Source organism: Cylas formicarius, unplaced genomic scaffold (genome assembly GCF_029955315.1).
Source record: "Cylas formicarius isolate icCylForm1 unplaced genomic scaffold, icCylForm1.1 PGA_scaffold_4__25_contigs__length_36172078, whole genome shotgun sequence".
NCBI classification, from domain to species: domain Eukaryota; kingdom Metazoa; phylum Arthropoda; class Insecta; order Coleoptera; family Brentidae; genus Cylas; species Cylas formicarius.
The window spans coordinates 32,735,509-32,750,390 of NW_026844334.1; the positions used below are offsets into that span (position 1 = coordinate 32,735,509).

A 14,882-nucleotide genomic window follows, 5' to 3' on the forward strand; every position below is an offset into this window, starting at 1 on the left:
TATATATATATATATATATATATATATATATATATATATATATATATATATATATATATATATATAAGCGCTGATAATTCGTCGTCTATGACAATATACAGTTTGAAGCATTACTATCTCCTGTAGCCAAACTAAAGTAAGAGGCTATGGTAAGCGTTTCAATATTTTTTCTTATAAGTCTAATAATAAAGTCTCACGTCAACACATTTTTTTGGCCTGTTGTATCACCTGACCCTACCCTCCTTATTTTCTTCCTTTAGGGCCCTTTGAAACAAAAAGTTTCCATTCCAAGATTTTAAGCATTTAGAACTAATGTTTTCACCATCTACCAACAAAAGCAACGCCGATGTTATAGTTAGAGAGGTAGATATAGTTATTGTCTGTGTAAATTATGTCGAAAATATTTATTTTATTTATTTATTTATAGTGTAACCAATTTACAAAAATTTTACACCCATTAAAGGTAAAGAGAGGAAGACAGCAGTATGACTACTAGAAACCAGAACAAAATGTAACAATAACAATAAATAACAATAACAATAAAGTGGCAGCACTCAAACGGAACACATCAGAACGAAATGAGCGGAGGTTATCGACAAAAGGATGAAACAGTTGCACGCTTTCAGCATTCTAGTAAGGGGTGAATAAACTCCATAATTTGCGCGATGGTAAGGTATGCGGAACCTTGAGTTATCCCAGCTTCTGTAATATGCGTTAAATTGTATGCTATGTAAAAGAGCTAGACAATAATACCAACAATTCAGAATCTTAAAGAGAAAAACTAAATCGCTCTGAGATCTTCTGGTTTGAACAGTATCAATATTGAAGGCCTTAGCTATAATACTGTGGTTGATCTGATACCCATTATAGATATTGATATGCATATTAAGACAAAGATCTTAAAAATACTTTCTATTGCGTACAACAAACCCAAGGACTCGCATAGACCTGTTTAGCACTTCCGCAAAATATGTCACAAAATTTAGTTTTAGAATCGAAGCAAACACCTAAATCTTTAATACTAGCGGCGGCCTCGATCTTGACTCTATCAATGCTATATTTTCTGTGAACCATACTCAACGAACGACTAAATCTAATACTACAGCATTTCTTTACATTGTAAGTGAGGCTATTAATCTTAGACCACATGCAAACACTGTCCACGTCCCTCTGACGTAGCAGAGCATCCTCGCTCGATCCAACCCTCCTGAATATCTTCAAATCATCCGCAAACAAAAGACACTGCGATTCCGAAACTACACTAACAATATCATTTATAAACAAGTTAAAAAGGATGGATTCCATATGGGAACCTTGGGAGACTCTTGAACAAATATTAATTTTACCTGAGACATAATTATTAATACTAAAAAACTGAGTACGACCAGATAGAAGACACTGAATCCATTGCACTAGCCCATCCCCCAGGCCCATAGCTCTAAGCTTAGAGACAAGATGCACATGACCCACCCGGTGAAAAGTCTTCGAGAAATCCGTGCAGACACAATCCACCTGACCAAACTCGTCAAAGGCGTTCAATAAAATTGTTGGTAGGTAAGTAAATTTGTTACGGTAGATCGACTCTGTACAAATCCATGCTGTTGATCGGCCAGAATTCCCCTGCAATGCCACGAAAGTCTCTCACAAAATAACCTATCTAGCAATATAGCAAATAGCTAACCTTCCAAAAGTCAGAAAAAATACCTGAAGACAAGGGACATGTTAAAAATATGCTGCAGTGGCCTACTCAAAGTACACACACTTATTCAAGGCTGATGGAATCCGGTCCGGGCCATGCGAAAATCCAGTCCGTAACTTCATAATACTCTGAAACACATCAGTAAGTGAAACATTCATGGGGTTAAAGTCTAAACTATAGTCAAAACGGTGATTAGGAATCACACCCTCACACTTTTCATAAGTAGGAGCGAAGTGCTTTGCAAACAAGCCAACAATATCCTGACCACAGTCGGCAAACTCCTCACCGAAATACTACCGGGATATGCACTTGACCTTCGCAAACTATTTACATGTTTCCAAAAAGATTTTAGGTCATACGTGACATTAAGTTTTGGAGTTCACGACTAATCCATCCAGGGAAATTTGAAGACTTAAATCGCTTAACAGGAAAAAACATCTCAATCGCACCATACAAAACACTATAGAAATAATCGACATCCCGCGGGTCAAGTGCACCCTCCCATGGTATACCAGACAGATAGCAATTTACAATAGCAAAGTTACAATTTCTAAAATCATAATAAAACACATCATCGTTTAAAACAACATTACAATTATTAGGCAACATAATCTCATAAGCCTTATTAGGGATGCAGTTAGCTTGACCTAAATTATGGCAATTACAACAAGCACACGGCAAATGTGCCAAACTGCCACACTCATTACACGCAAACTATTCTCACAAATCAACACATCACAATCTGCGTATCCAGCTAAGAGGTCTGAAGTAGAGAAAGTAAACTCCTCATACACTAGAGTAGGTGATGAGGGAGGAATATAAATCGCACCAAGAATAAATTTTTTCACTCCGAACAAAAGATGCACAAAAATGTGTTCCAAAACAGGAGAACTTACATGAAACACGTGTGCCTTTAACTGTCTACGAACTGCAATAAGGGTCCCACCCCCTGTCCTGCAACCAGTATTTCCCTGACTACGATCTTGCCTGAAGATAATAATGTCACTAAAACCTAGTTCTGAATCCAAGTAGTCCTCGTTAAGCCACGACTCCACCAGTATAATAACATCATATATACAGCTACTTACAGTCCGCGCCAACTCATTCAATCTAATACGCACACCGCCCGCATTATGATAGTAAATCTTCAGTTTTTTGAATTCTTGCTATTTCTTGACAGCCTGTAGTTTTTTGGGCTTGAAGTATTCTTCCCCTTTAGCATACTGTACATGTAAACCTGGCTCACCAACAGAACGTACGTCAAGCTCTTCATGTGCTTTCCTTATCTGATCCCTCTGTAGTGGCGTTAAGCCCGCTCTAACCTTTATAATACTATCAGTAAGGAAATTACGGTTTGCAAGGAAAACAGACACAAGCGATGCATTAAATAAAACAACCTTCAACGGCCTGGGCCCCTCGTTGTTACGTTTGTCTAGTCAAAAAGCCTTAAATTCGTCCGGAAAGAACTTTAGATACATGTTCCTTATCTTGCATAACACGGAGTTTCGAGTCATCGGCTGAACTCTCTGGTACATTGTACAAGATTACATTTTTAGATCTGATGGAACGATCCTGCATCTCACAATAAATATCAGATGAAATTTCTGTACACTCAACAAACAGCTGGGTATCATTCTCTGACTTCAAGAGCTGAATTTCATATCATCATATCATCTTTAAGGCATTTAATTTCGTTTCGGAGAACATCAATCTCACCACTATAATCAACAGATTTAATTATCTTTAATTCCTCCAAAAATGTTGTTCAGTTTGTTGTTTTGCTCATTAATAGAGTTGAAAATGTTCAATATAACAAGAACAATATCAGCCATCTCAATATTCTGCCTTTTAACCGATCTGTCCTGAATTTTTTGACCGAGTTTGGAATATTCAATATTATTTAATTCGCATTCCTTCTCGTTTTCCTACAACGTACATAATAATTGAAGCAAAACTTGACGCTTGGTAAACGCCGTCGAATAAATTTCCAAGACTTATTTATAATAAAGTGACAGACCTTTTGCAGAGTGTAATTACATTTAACGCCATGTAAAAAGCGATCTATGACCCTGCTGATCCTGTACTGCCGCAGTGCGGAAATGTTGACCTTCGTTGTAACGTTAAATATAATTAATTAAGGTGGTGTATTTATTTTTTAATTTTAAATTGCTCTGGGGCTTGAAAGGGTTAGTTGGTGGGCGTTGACTACCGCCTGAGGATATTGTCGAATTAGTAGGAGGTTGTTGCCTAACTTCTCTGACAGAAGAAAGGTGAAGAATTTAGGACAAAATGAAGTATAATTTTTGAAATGTTGCTTAGTTTCGAAAAATTATTTATTAATTATATTTAATTATTTTCGAAAAGGGGCTATAAACGATATTGAAGGAGAATAATCCTACACTGGCTACCGCATTGGAAGAAATGGTAGAAAGCCAGACTGAACTTAGATCAGCAATTGAAGCCAGTAAAATAAGCATACGGCTGAAAGTTGAATTTTTAGTCGAAAAAATAAAGAACTTCGAGAAGGAAAATACGATTTACGCAATGAAATTATTGGAAAGAGCAAATAGGATAAACAATATAATACCTTGGACAGACAGCAATCTAGAAATTACCATTAAAAACAAAATTTGTGTCAAATTAGTGGAAGACAGAAGACATTTAAGCAAAATGAGATCAGATAACATCAACAACATGATGCACTGTACGCAGATAATGTAATATACACGGTGGGGGTTATGAATTTTGAAACAAATATTGATTACCAAAAATTGGTACAGATAAATAGCGCATCTGCAACACCCTCAAGTAACAGAGAAGAAAGCGAACATTCCTTTGTGACGAACAAAAATTAAATCACAAAGAAAATTGGACTAGATGAACTAGACAAGGATTTAGTCGAAGTCAAAGTCAAAGGGAAATGTTAAATTTATTTCGTGATATTTACAATAAAACAATTGTTTTCACACGTCGAGTATAAAGTATAAGATATCAAAAGATATCACAGCCTATGCATCACATATTATAATTCTAATAAATAAGCAAATACAACTAATCAAAAGTATAAACACAAAAATGTACAAAACCAATTAATAAAAACGAAGTATACAAAATTTAAATAACACTATGCCAATCCCAACCACAAACACTACCTTACCTACCCAAAATTCATATTTCCAAAATCAAACTCCAGATATTCTTGTATATTGTAGAAAGGCCTTTTAAGTAGAATTTTTTTTAAGTTGGCTATAAACGCATTCAAACTTAAATCCTTTAATTTGTTGGATAATTTATTATATAGGACAGGACCGTAATAGTTATGAAAGTTCCTGGTATGAGTCAATCTTGTAAAAGGCAATCTTATATCAGTTGTACCACGGGTGTTATGTTCGTGGATTTTAGTATTTGTCGTATAGAGATTACCATTATTCTTCACGTAAATAAGACACAATAAAATATAATGACTTGGCAACGTCAGAATATGGAGGCCAATAAAACATGGTCTCACGTCATCGGCATATCTTATTCCCGACAGTACTGTCACCAATCTCCTCTGTAAAGCATATAAGTGAACCCTAAGAAAACTTAGAGACAAAAAGAGCCAACATTAACACAGACCGAGGCACAAGGTCCTTCAGTGATCTAATTAAAAATATATCGCCGTTAATCCTATTACAGAATTTGTCTACATGATCTTTCCCCGTTAAGCGTGGATCAAAATGAAACCCTAAGTATTTTACTGAAATAACGGTGAAATAATTAAATTCTTAATAGATAATCATAACAGTCTTTAGTGTTTTTCTTTTTCAATCTATCAAAAACATTCCTAACCTCGATCTGCGATACAGGACTAAAACTAAATGTAATGAGTAGACGTTTATGGAGAAAATCCTCAAAAGCGTGATTGTCAGACAAAGGTAGCCGATCAACTATCCTAGAGGCAACGTTTACAAAATAGTCATTAGTCTGCTTTTGATTGGAGAAAAATTCCTATGGAGATGATATTATCGGTTTTAAAATGTTTTAAAAACAACACGGTAAATGCATTTAAAGCATTCAATGATTTATCCACAGCACCTACACGAAAAATTTTAAATCATTTACTTCAATATCAGAAGCTTGGAAAAGCGCTTCGAACTCTGTTCTAAATGACTTAAAAACAACCTTTGAAGCGATTGTTCTAACAGAGATATTTCAGTATTATGATGTGACAATGTTTCCACCCCATAGCTACGACGTCCCCTATAACGAAGATAACTTTAATAAAAACGATGGTGTGTAATATATGTTAACTTGAGAGATGGCGAATGGGTTTCAACCCTGAATAAAACTCTCCCAAAAACCAAAGCACTATTCTATTGGACCACCTATTATATCATTGCCTTTCGGCTCTTCGGTCTATGTCGTACTGCCGTTCGTTTTTGCGTAGCCGGAACAGCATGCCGCTCGTCCGTCCTGACTCAGATTACGTGACTCTTGGCGGCCATAGAAAACATATCGTTAACACGGCCATCCTGCTCTGAAAACGTCGTCGCGCTATTTCTAAAATTTTAAAAACCAACAACAGAATTTTTGCAAATGTTACTATTTAAAGTTTAACTCATTACAATCAGACAACGGGGTTGCTATTGTAACATGATTTTTTTTTTTGCAATAATGGGATTGCCATTATTCCTCTACTTAATAATGGGATTGCCATTATTAATCTCACTCCTTTTTTTAATCATGGGATTGCCATTATTAACCTCTTTTTTTTTTCAATAATGGGATTGCCATTATTCTTCTACTTAATAATGGGAGTGCCATTATTAACCTCTTTTTTTTTCAATAATGGGATTGCCATTATTCTTCTACTTAATAATGGGATCGCCATTATTAACCTCTTTTTTTTTTCAATAATGGGATTGCCATTATTCTTCTACTTAATAATAGGATTGCCATTATTAACCTTTTTTTTCAATAATGGGATTGCCATTATTCTTCTACTTAATAATGGGATTGCCGTTATTAACCTCTTTTTTTTTAAATAATGGTTTTGTCATTATTGTTCTACTTAATAATGGGATTGCCATTATTAACCTTTTTTTTTTTCAATAATGGGATTGCCATTATTCTTCTACTTAATAATGGGTTTGCAATTATTAACCTCACTTTTTTTTTAATAAAAATGTCTTTTTGGGTATCCCATTCTTATACCAACAATCACTTTCACCGTGGCCAATTTTCTTACAATTGTTGCAAGTTGGGACTTTGGATGTACCTGGAGCCTCTTCTCGAACCACGTTTGATGCCTCGTGTTTATTGTGACAAGTATCTCGATGGTGTCCTTGGCGGCCACATTTAAAACATGATCCTTTTAAAAACCTCTTGGATTTCTCATGCCTCACATCCCGTTTTTCTCCGAAACGGAATTTTCTTCTAGGCAGATCATCGATTTCCAAAACACGTTTGACATTTCGTCTTGCATCATATTCGCTTAGTAATGTCAAAACCTCACGATCGGATTGCGGTAGTTGTAAATGGAGCGAGGTACGTACTTCTGCGTGATCTAACCTATATTCAACCATACTTAAAACCTTGTCCCAGGGCAATTTTTCATAAAACCTGTATATACTACGAAGTTTCTGATTGCCATAATCACATAAAGAATCAAAATCACGACTTCGCATGGTGGCAGCTTTAAATGCGCGAGCCCCAGGTGTTTCTTTATCAGGAAACGCAGTGATGAGATCAGCACAAAAATTTTCCCAAGTTCGGCGGATCGGCCGCCATTCGCAACAGTATTGATAACCTCGATTTTTCAAAGCCTCGCCTGCCCTAGCGATCATTAAATTATCGCTGACGTTTAATTCGTCTTTTAATATCTTAGCGTATTATAACCACTCACGGATTGCATAAGCGCTGTTATCCGGATCGTAGCTGGTTAATTTGAATGTCGATGTTGACGCCTGCGTATTTGGTCCTACTGCTACGGGAAGGTTGGACGTTGGCATTTCCTGTGAATGTGACGATGACATCATCGCCATCTTTGTTTGTTTCGCCAACTCAGCAATTTGTTGTTGTTGGGCAGCGATTAAATTAATTAAAGCTTCTTGCCACTGCACTGTCCCTTTCGAAAGTTCAGGAATGGACTCGACACTAGGTGCCACATTATCTCCGTTCGAATCTGTTGTAAGATTCAGCGCGGCACCGTTTGTGAAATTGTCTGCCGCCATTTTCATACTAATTCGTATTGCTTTTGCAACACTGGACACGGAACTATCCCACTCCTGATGTTAACTTAAGAGATGGCGTAAGGGTTTCAACCCTGAATAAAACTCTCCCAAAAACCAAAGCACTGTTCTATTGGACCACCTATTACAACATTGCCTTTCGGCTCTTCAGTCCATGTCGTACTGCCGTTCGTTTTTGCGTAGCCGGAACAGCATGCCGCTCATCCGTCCTGACTCAGCATACGTGACTCTTGGTGGCCATAGAAAACATATCGCTAACATATATATCACGACTATTTTGAACTACATTTGCAATGTAATTTGTTTTCCCTTTAGTGAAACATGAATCATAGAACTAAATGCAAAAGCAGGTCCTCGGGATATACATTTGACAGCGGCATGTGTACAAACCCTCAAAAATAGATATAAAAAAAAGTTTAACCTCTGGTTGATGACTTAAATTGATAAAAGAAGAAAATTTGTTTTCCACATTATTGTGAGATTTGGTTAGTTTTGGTTAGTTTGCGTAATACGTCGCGGGCGACGCAACACTACGTGGTGACGTAATTCGACACGAGGAATGTAGGCAAAAAAATCATGTACGTACTGGAAATACGATCTGGAAATCCATAGGAGATACAAAAAAAAGTTTCGCACAAAAGTTGCTTGGATTCTCCTGAAGATTTGAAATATTATAATTTAATTGATACAGGGTGTCTCAAAAGTGTTCCCCTGACATCAACTTTGTTATTTTAAGAAGAACACCCTGTGTACTTCGGCATTTTTGTAATCCTTGGTTAAAGTAAAGGTCACTTTCTAAAGAAATTCCTATTCGAGTTTTGCAGTTAGCATAACATGTATTTTGATTGCCCCATATAAAATTTTGTTGATACACTACTGATCCAGGTGCCGCAACCAAAATTTAAGTACAGACTAAGGAGATGATGCGCTACTCAATCAGGTTGACAGATACTACTCAGCTTATACAGGGTGACCCAAATAGGTGCTGCACACTATATTTTTATTCAGATATCAATCCTAGGACAAAAAATAAGGTGAGTTTGTAATTTACCTTATATTTAAATTTTACTTCCTTTTTTAAATTTTCGAGGTTTAAGATAACACCGGTATAAATTCTTGTTGAATTTAAAATTGTTACCTGAAACCGACTCGCATTCTACTATGTACCTGCTTATACACTCTGCTGCTGTGAAACGCTAGAAAGCAATCCCAACCGACGACGGCTGTTAGATCCGAACGTGGACAACAGTTCATCAACTATTGCTTGAAGGTGGTAGACGATTATTTATTAGAAATACAAAGAGATTGTCGAGATTGAGGAATAGGCAAAAGTTCGCTACTCTACTCTTACTTTCAAGTCAATGATAAGCAATTGTTAAACTTAAACTCTAGCTTCGATATGTTGACTATACCTTGAATATCTGAAATGGGACCTATAGACATCTAGATTCCTTTCTCGACCATCTTAATTCTTTGCCACCACTAAATTGCAGTCAATTACATTTACCGATGAGAAAGAGATAAGAACGGCTATCTATCATTCCTAAATATCCTAGTAACTATAAATAATGGCTCTATTAGCACCTCTGTATATAGGAAACCCACACATACCGGACAGCATTTAAATTTCTAATATAACCATTCTAAGGCAACCAAACTAACCAATCTAGGAACCACCCAAACACTCTGCAAAGAAGCAATCCCAAGTACCGAAGAATCACTCAATGTAGAATTAAAAAGGATCTGCTTCATAATGGCTACACTCAAAAATGTCTTGACAAAACATGATCAAATTTTTAAAGGAGACCCAACAGCAGAACAATGTGAGGTAGATATTCTCCCTCTTGGCGATTCCATACAGGAAAGGAATCTCAAGAAGATTAGTCAAATTGCAACACCATACAAAGTTACCACAGTATTCAGAAACCAAGACGACATCAAGGAGCATACTTACCAGAACAAAGCCGAAAACATCTACTCCTGTGTCTTCCAAATACCCTGTGAATGTGGGGAGACATATATTGTAGAAACAAAAAAATCTTTAAAAGTTAGAGTTGAAGAAGGGTTGAGGAATCGCGGAATATGCATGCACCAAACAACACCACATCAAATAGTCCGACGTCCGAATGTCCACAGCGAACTGCATTGGATAAAACTCAAGTTTAAGGAAGCTGCATTCATTAAAAAAAGTGGAAACATCTTTAGCAATCCAAAGTGCATCCGACTCCGTCACTGTTGAACGCGTTAATCGAGTATGTAAGCCTCGCAGCCTTAGGATTAAATTTAGTCTGCATAAATGTATAAAATAAAGACAATTGAAGTGTAACAACTTCTCACTATTTCTAGTTCATCAATTAGCTGCGAATGCCTTAACCAAGATTAATCATAATCAAAATCATCATCAGATGGTTATCACCTGTTGATCTATGGAAACTAGCAATAAGGAACATAGGAGTACTGTAGAACGAGGTAAAATAAACAAAGTTCAGATTACAACAGCACGCATCTGAAAGGCAACACCGAATCTTCTAATCAAAAGCCAGAATATTTCAACACTGGTGCAAGTGGAAATTGAAGGAACCAATTTTTATCTAAGGGAGCAACGAGGCCTTCAGTAATCCATCAGTTGAGGTAAACATGCTATGGATACCACCAGTCACAGGTAGCAAGGCGTCATAACATTTACAAATCCTGCGTTGGTTGTTGATTAATAGAACTTGCTGACGTTTCGCGAATCATTCTGTGAGCTCCTTCAATGCTTAGAAAACTGGATCGCAAAGTAGCCTGTACCTACTTTTATACTGTTTGAGGAGGGGTGGGGGGTGGAGCTAAAGGACGGGAGTGAACATTGTCTCGGATGACTAGTTTCCATATTAGTAAAAGACTTGAGTCGCGTTTAAGATTATTTGGTTGTTTAGTTTAGTTTGGTCGCATACGATTTGAGGTCTGGTTTCGGAAACTGCCGATAAGTTTATTTGTAGTAGGCTTTTTCATGTTCTTTCAACCCAGTTGATATTTTTGCCGCATATATTTAGATCTCACTGTATCTCAAACGGAATTTGATGGATTTTATTTCTTGAGGACTTTTGATATATAGCCAGAGAAGTTTTGAATGTAAAGAAGAACCACGGTGGCAATTACGGGGTTGATTCCCGACTCATTTTCTTTGGGGGTTGTGGTGAAGTGTACTTTGTAATGTCTAGAGAGACAGATATTGAGCGGTTCATTTCAATATATATTTCACCACAATTTCCCAAAACCCGCAAGCAACCCCACATTTCTTATATGCAACACATTACTGACTACCTATCAGAGGTTCTTAAGAAATATAATGTCAAAACCAGATTTACCAAGTATCCAATAATCACTTAACATCTTCGATATATGAATGACTAGACAATGCGGCCAGAAATAATCTAGACAAACAGGACGAAAATGATCAACTAAAAGAACATTTTTTCTATTGAATAACTCATAATGAAGTCAATGTAAAGCGCAGCAAAAAAACGATTTGTCAATTTCGAAAATAATATGGAAATAAACAAATGTCCTCCAATTTCAGTGACCCCGCGTATATCTTATCTTTTAGAGATGGCAAATTTTGCATTTAAATTATTTCTAAGTTTCAAATACAATTCATGCCCGTTGTAGTTACTAGGAAATTTCCATTCTATATGTTACAATTTCAAATTTAATTCAATTCAAAAAAATTAAACGGAAAGAAAGTTTTAACATTAAAAAATTAGGTGAATGTTCTGCCACACTGATCAAATGTCGTATTGCAAAAATTTGTATACCTGGGATTCAAGGATAAATTATCAAAATCAGGGGAAGTGATTAAGGAATAAAAATATTATGTTTGAGTGTAATACAATTTTTATTCTTTTTCATTGGAAATCATATTACATATAATGGATAATCCGACATGATATTTTTTATTACGATTAAAACACAATTAATACACATCAGAATATGAATTGATTTTTTTTTATTTAGCAACACAATTAGTAAAGTTATTATACAAATTTTATTTTAAAATTAAAATACCCACTTCTTAGATCCCAATATGACTGTGAAGTCCATCAATTTACTCCATGGCAAAAAATTACATGGGAAAAATAGATTCGACAATATTTTAAGGCGAATGGAACTAGCGAATAAATGATTTGATAATGCACAGTTTTGTAGATTTGAACAACGGGCTTGTTTGCAACATTTGAATTTGCACTCTTTTTTTTTGACTTAATTCGATACCATTTTGTCATTAAAGCAGGCTATAAAATTTTCGACGTTTTAGCTTCCTCCGTTTTGAAGTTATTTAGTTAGCGTCGACGGGTTCCTGACGTCATGCCCTCCACTGGGTGTGGTGTATTTGATTTTTATAGTAATATTGTTGTTTAAGTGTTTTTGTAATATATTCACTTGAAACAGTATTGAAGATTCCTCAAATTTACCAGAAGTTATTATTTTTAATTTAAATACAACGAATCAAATTGCACGGATAATTAATAGGTTATGTTAGGAGTATGGCAGACAGCTAACTATATTATAATATACAGTGTGCCGCATTTAAGAGGAAGACACCCCTATATAAAGACGTAGATCACCAACTTCAGACAGTAACGGCGAAGATAAAACGACGGCCCCTAAAAATAACCCATCATACTTTAACATTATGTGTAGCGATTTTAAAGCTAAAGTCTATTAAGCAGATTAAGAGCTACTATAGAAATTAACAAGCAAATCGAAAGACCCAAAATGATTTAAAAGGAGCAAAATAATGCATGGGCTCCTCTACGAAACCCACTCGAATTCCGATCTGAATGAACCAGAAGACACATGCAATAAAAGATACCAAAATTAGTTGCGCCCAAAAATTGAAAAAAGGTAAAAAATTAGTAATAAAACAAAGATCAAAATGGGAACAAGAAGAACACTCATAGGAATAGAGAACACAAACCAGCAAGAAATAAAACAGTTAAACAAAGCCATAAAGAAAAATGTAAGAAAATACAAAGAAGTGAAAATCATAGAAACAATCGAAGCAAATAGCAACATGCAAGTAATTAAAATACATTTTGGAAAAACAATATGTAAGAAACTGGTTAATGTAGAAGAGGGACAAATCGGAAAAGCGCAAAATGTAGAATCGGAAGATATACCAGAAGAAATCAAACACGCCATCAAAAACATAAAATTCATAAATATCCTCACAAATTGGAATAACGCAATTATGATTGAACCGTTTGAAAAAGAGAGCAACACTAACCTCGAAAACTACAAGCCCTAGAGATTCCTTTTTTGATATTGTCATGCATGTTTTTGTCCAATAATATACTGAACGTTTTTCTCAGATATCGCTTCGTTCAGTGTTCCGTCTTGGGAGATTTTCATTTCCAAATATTTGTACACTCTGCAATGCTTAATGACTTGTCCCGTTGTTAGTAGGTCTTGTTATTACCCTCCAGTGGAGCTATACTCAGCCTTGTGGATGTTTACTTCTACTCAGTCAGCTTGCGTGTCATATATTCTCTAGGGATATTTCCTCGTCCCGGGGTCTACCATTCTTTAAAGTTTTACACATCTCTGTTAGTTTTATTGGGATTCTGTTACACAAATGTATGGCAAGATCAATGCTCAACGAAGAAATTCGTCATAGAACAACAGTGGAAAATATAATGGAATATATCAGAAATGCGAAGTGGAGATGGGAGAGATATATTGCGAAGCTACAGGGCGGCAGAGGGACAAAGAAAATACTAGAACGAGACCCCCTATGATCTTAAAGAAATAAGAACAGATTGGATGCAGACGACACAGAAAAGGAGAGATTGGAACATACTGGGCAAGCCTGTGGTCGACAGTAGACAAGAGAAGAAGACTGATGATGATGAACATTGCTTGAAGTATTGAGGCAATTTTAAACCACTCAACACTTTCTTCCCACTCACTTTAAATTATTACACTCATACCCCGAAACACCGCGAGGGCTTGGCGATGCAATTCCATTTAAGGGCTTTAAGGATTCACCAAAAAAAAATGAAATTTTATATATCGGCATGTTCTAGTTTCGATTGTCAAAATTAAAAAAAAAAGGCGAAACAGACCCATTGTCGATAACTTTTGAAGTTTATTCACGTAATTCAATATTAAAATTCATGCTAGCGTAATCTTCAAAAACCTTAAGTGAATTAAATAAAATTACACACAAATAATTTTAAAACTATTTAAGAAAGCCTATAGTTTAATGCAAACTAAATCTAGGACAAAGACAAGGAACAATTATTAGTTTGTTAAAATGACCAAAAACAAAGTGGTCATCGCTCGAATATGTTACTCACGTCTTGAAACATAGCCTAATACAATTTAATAAACATAATACGGTAACGAATCAGTCTACGAATAACCTATTAAAACTAGTCTAATAATACGTCTCTTTTCTATACCATCCGTCGGGATTGTTCCGTATCCTCCATTTTCTAAACTCGTCGAAAATAAATATGAATAATGCAAATGGAATCGAGTAACACCACCTGAAAATAATTATTGGTAAGTTTTTAGGACAAGGGGTCGAAATTTATTTACCATCTGAATAACACCGGATAAAACTTCAAATAGTTCATTTTGGGAAGATAGGACAGCATGCACGCTACCACAGTTTCCACAACCAAACTGATGTTGAGAATCATGTTGCCCATGCCTATAAAAGGAAAATCAGTAGCACCAAAATAACATGTGTTTTTAATAATAAAATTCACATGAAAAGGTGAGAGATGTCATATTAAACCTAAAAAATACTCTCAGTAGAATGTAAACGTTAACATCATAAAAGGCAAAAAAGCCATAATAAAATAAACCGCTTCTCTGATTTTTTCAAGATACAAGTAGTAGTGACTGTTTCCCAAAATACCTCACGTGACCTCTGATTAACCTCAACGCACAACTAATAT

General features: G+C 35.7%; 2 protein-coding genes across 2 annotated transcripts in view; both read right to left on the bottom strand.

Moving 5' to 3' along the window:
• Window positions 1–912: 912 nt before the first annotated feature.
• Window positions 913–3,277, bottom strand: LOC132701436 (uncharacterized). The gene is made up of 4 exons (XM_060669318.1): window positions 3,176–3,277; window positions 2,867–3,021; window positions 2,596–2,779; window positions 913–1,620 (listed from the first exon to the last, which is right to left on the bottom strand). The coding sequence occupies exons 1-4, from the start codon at window positions 3,275–3,277 to the stop codon at window positions 913–915; spliced, it is 1,149 nt and encodes a 382-aa protein (XP_060525301.1).
• An 8,541-nt stretch (window positions 3,278–11,818) lies between these two features.
• The window catches only part of LOC132701463 (sodium/potassium-transporting ATPase subunit alpha-like), an 87,671-nt gene continuing 84,607 nt past the window's right edge, over window positions 11,819–14,882 (bottom strand). Inside the window, exons 15-16 of the mRNA XM_060669399.1 lie at window positions 14,518–14,632; window positions 11,819–14,465 (exon numbers count right to left, since the gene is read on the bottom strand). Of these exons, the coding sequence (XP_060525382.1) occupies window positions 14,354–14,465; window positions 14,518–14,632 (227 nt within the window). The 3' untranslated portion in view covers window positions 11,819–14,353. The remainder of the gene's footprint in view (window positions 14,466–14,517; window positions 14,633–14,882) is intronic.

Coding starts and splice junctions, on each gene's coding strand:
- LOC132701436 (XM_060669318.1), bottom strand. CDS start 3,277: ATGCAGGATCGTTCCATCAGATCTAAAAATGTAATCTTGTACAATGTA. Junction 3,022..3,175: donor TTATGCAAGATAAGGAACAT/GTATCTAAAGTT, acceptor AGTATTATAAAG/GTTAGAGCGGGCTTAACGCC. Junction 1,621..2,595: donor TAAAGGCACACGTGTTTCAT/GTAAGTTCTCCT, acceptor GTGGCATTGCAG/GGGAATTCTGGCCGATCAAC.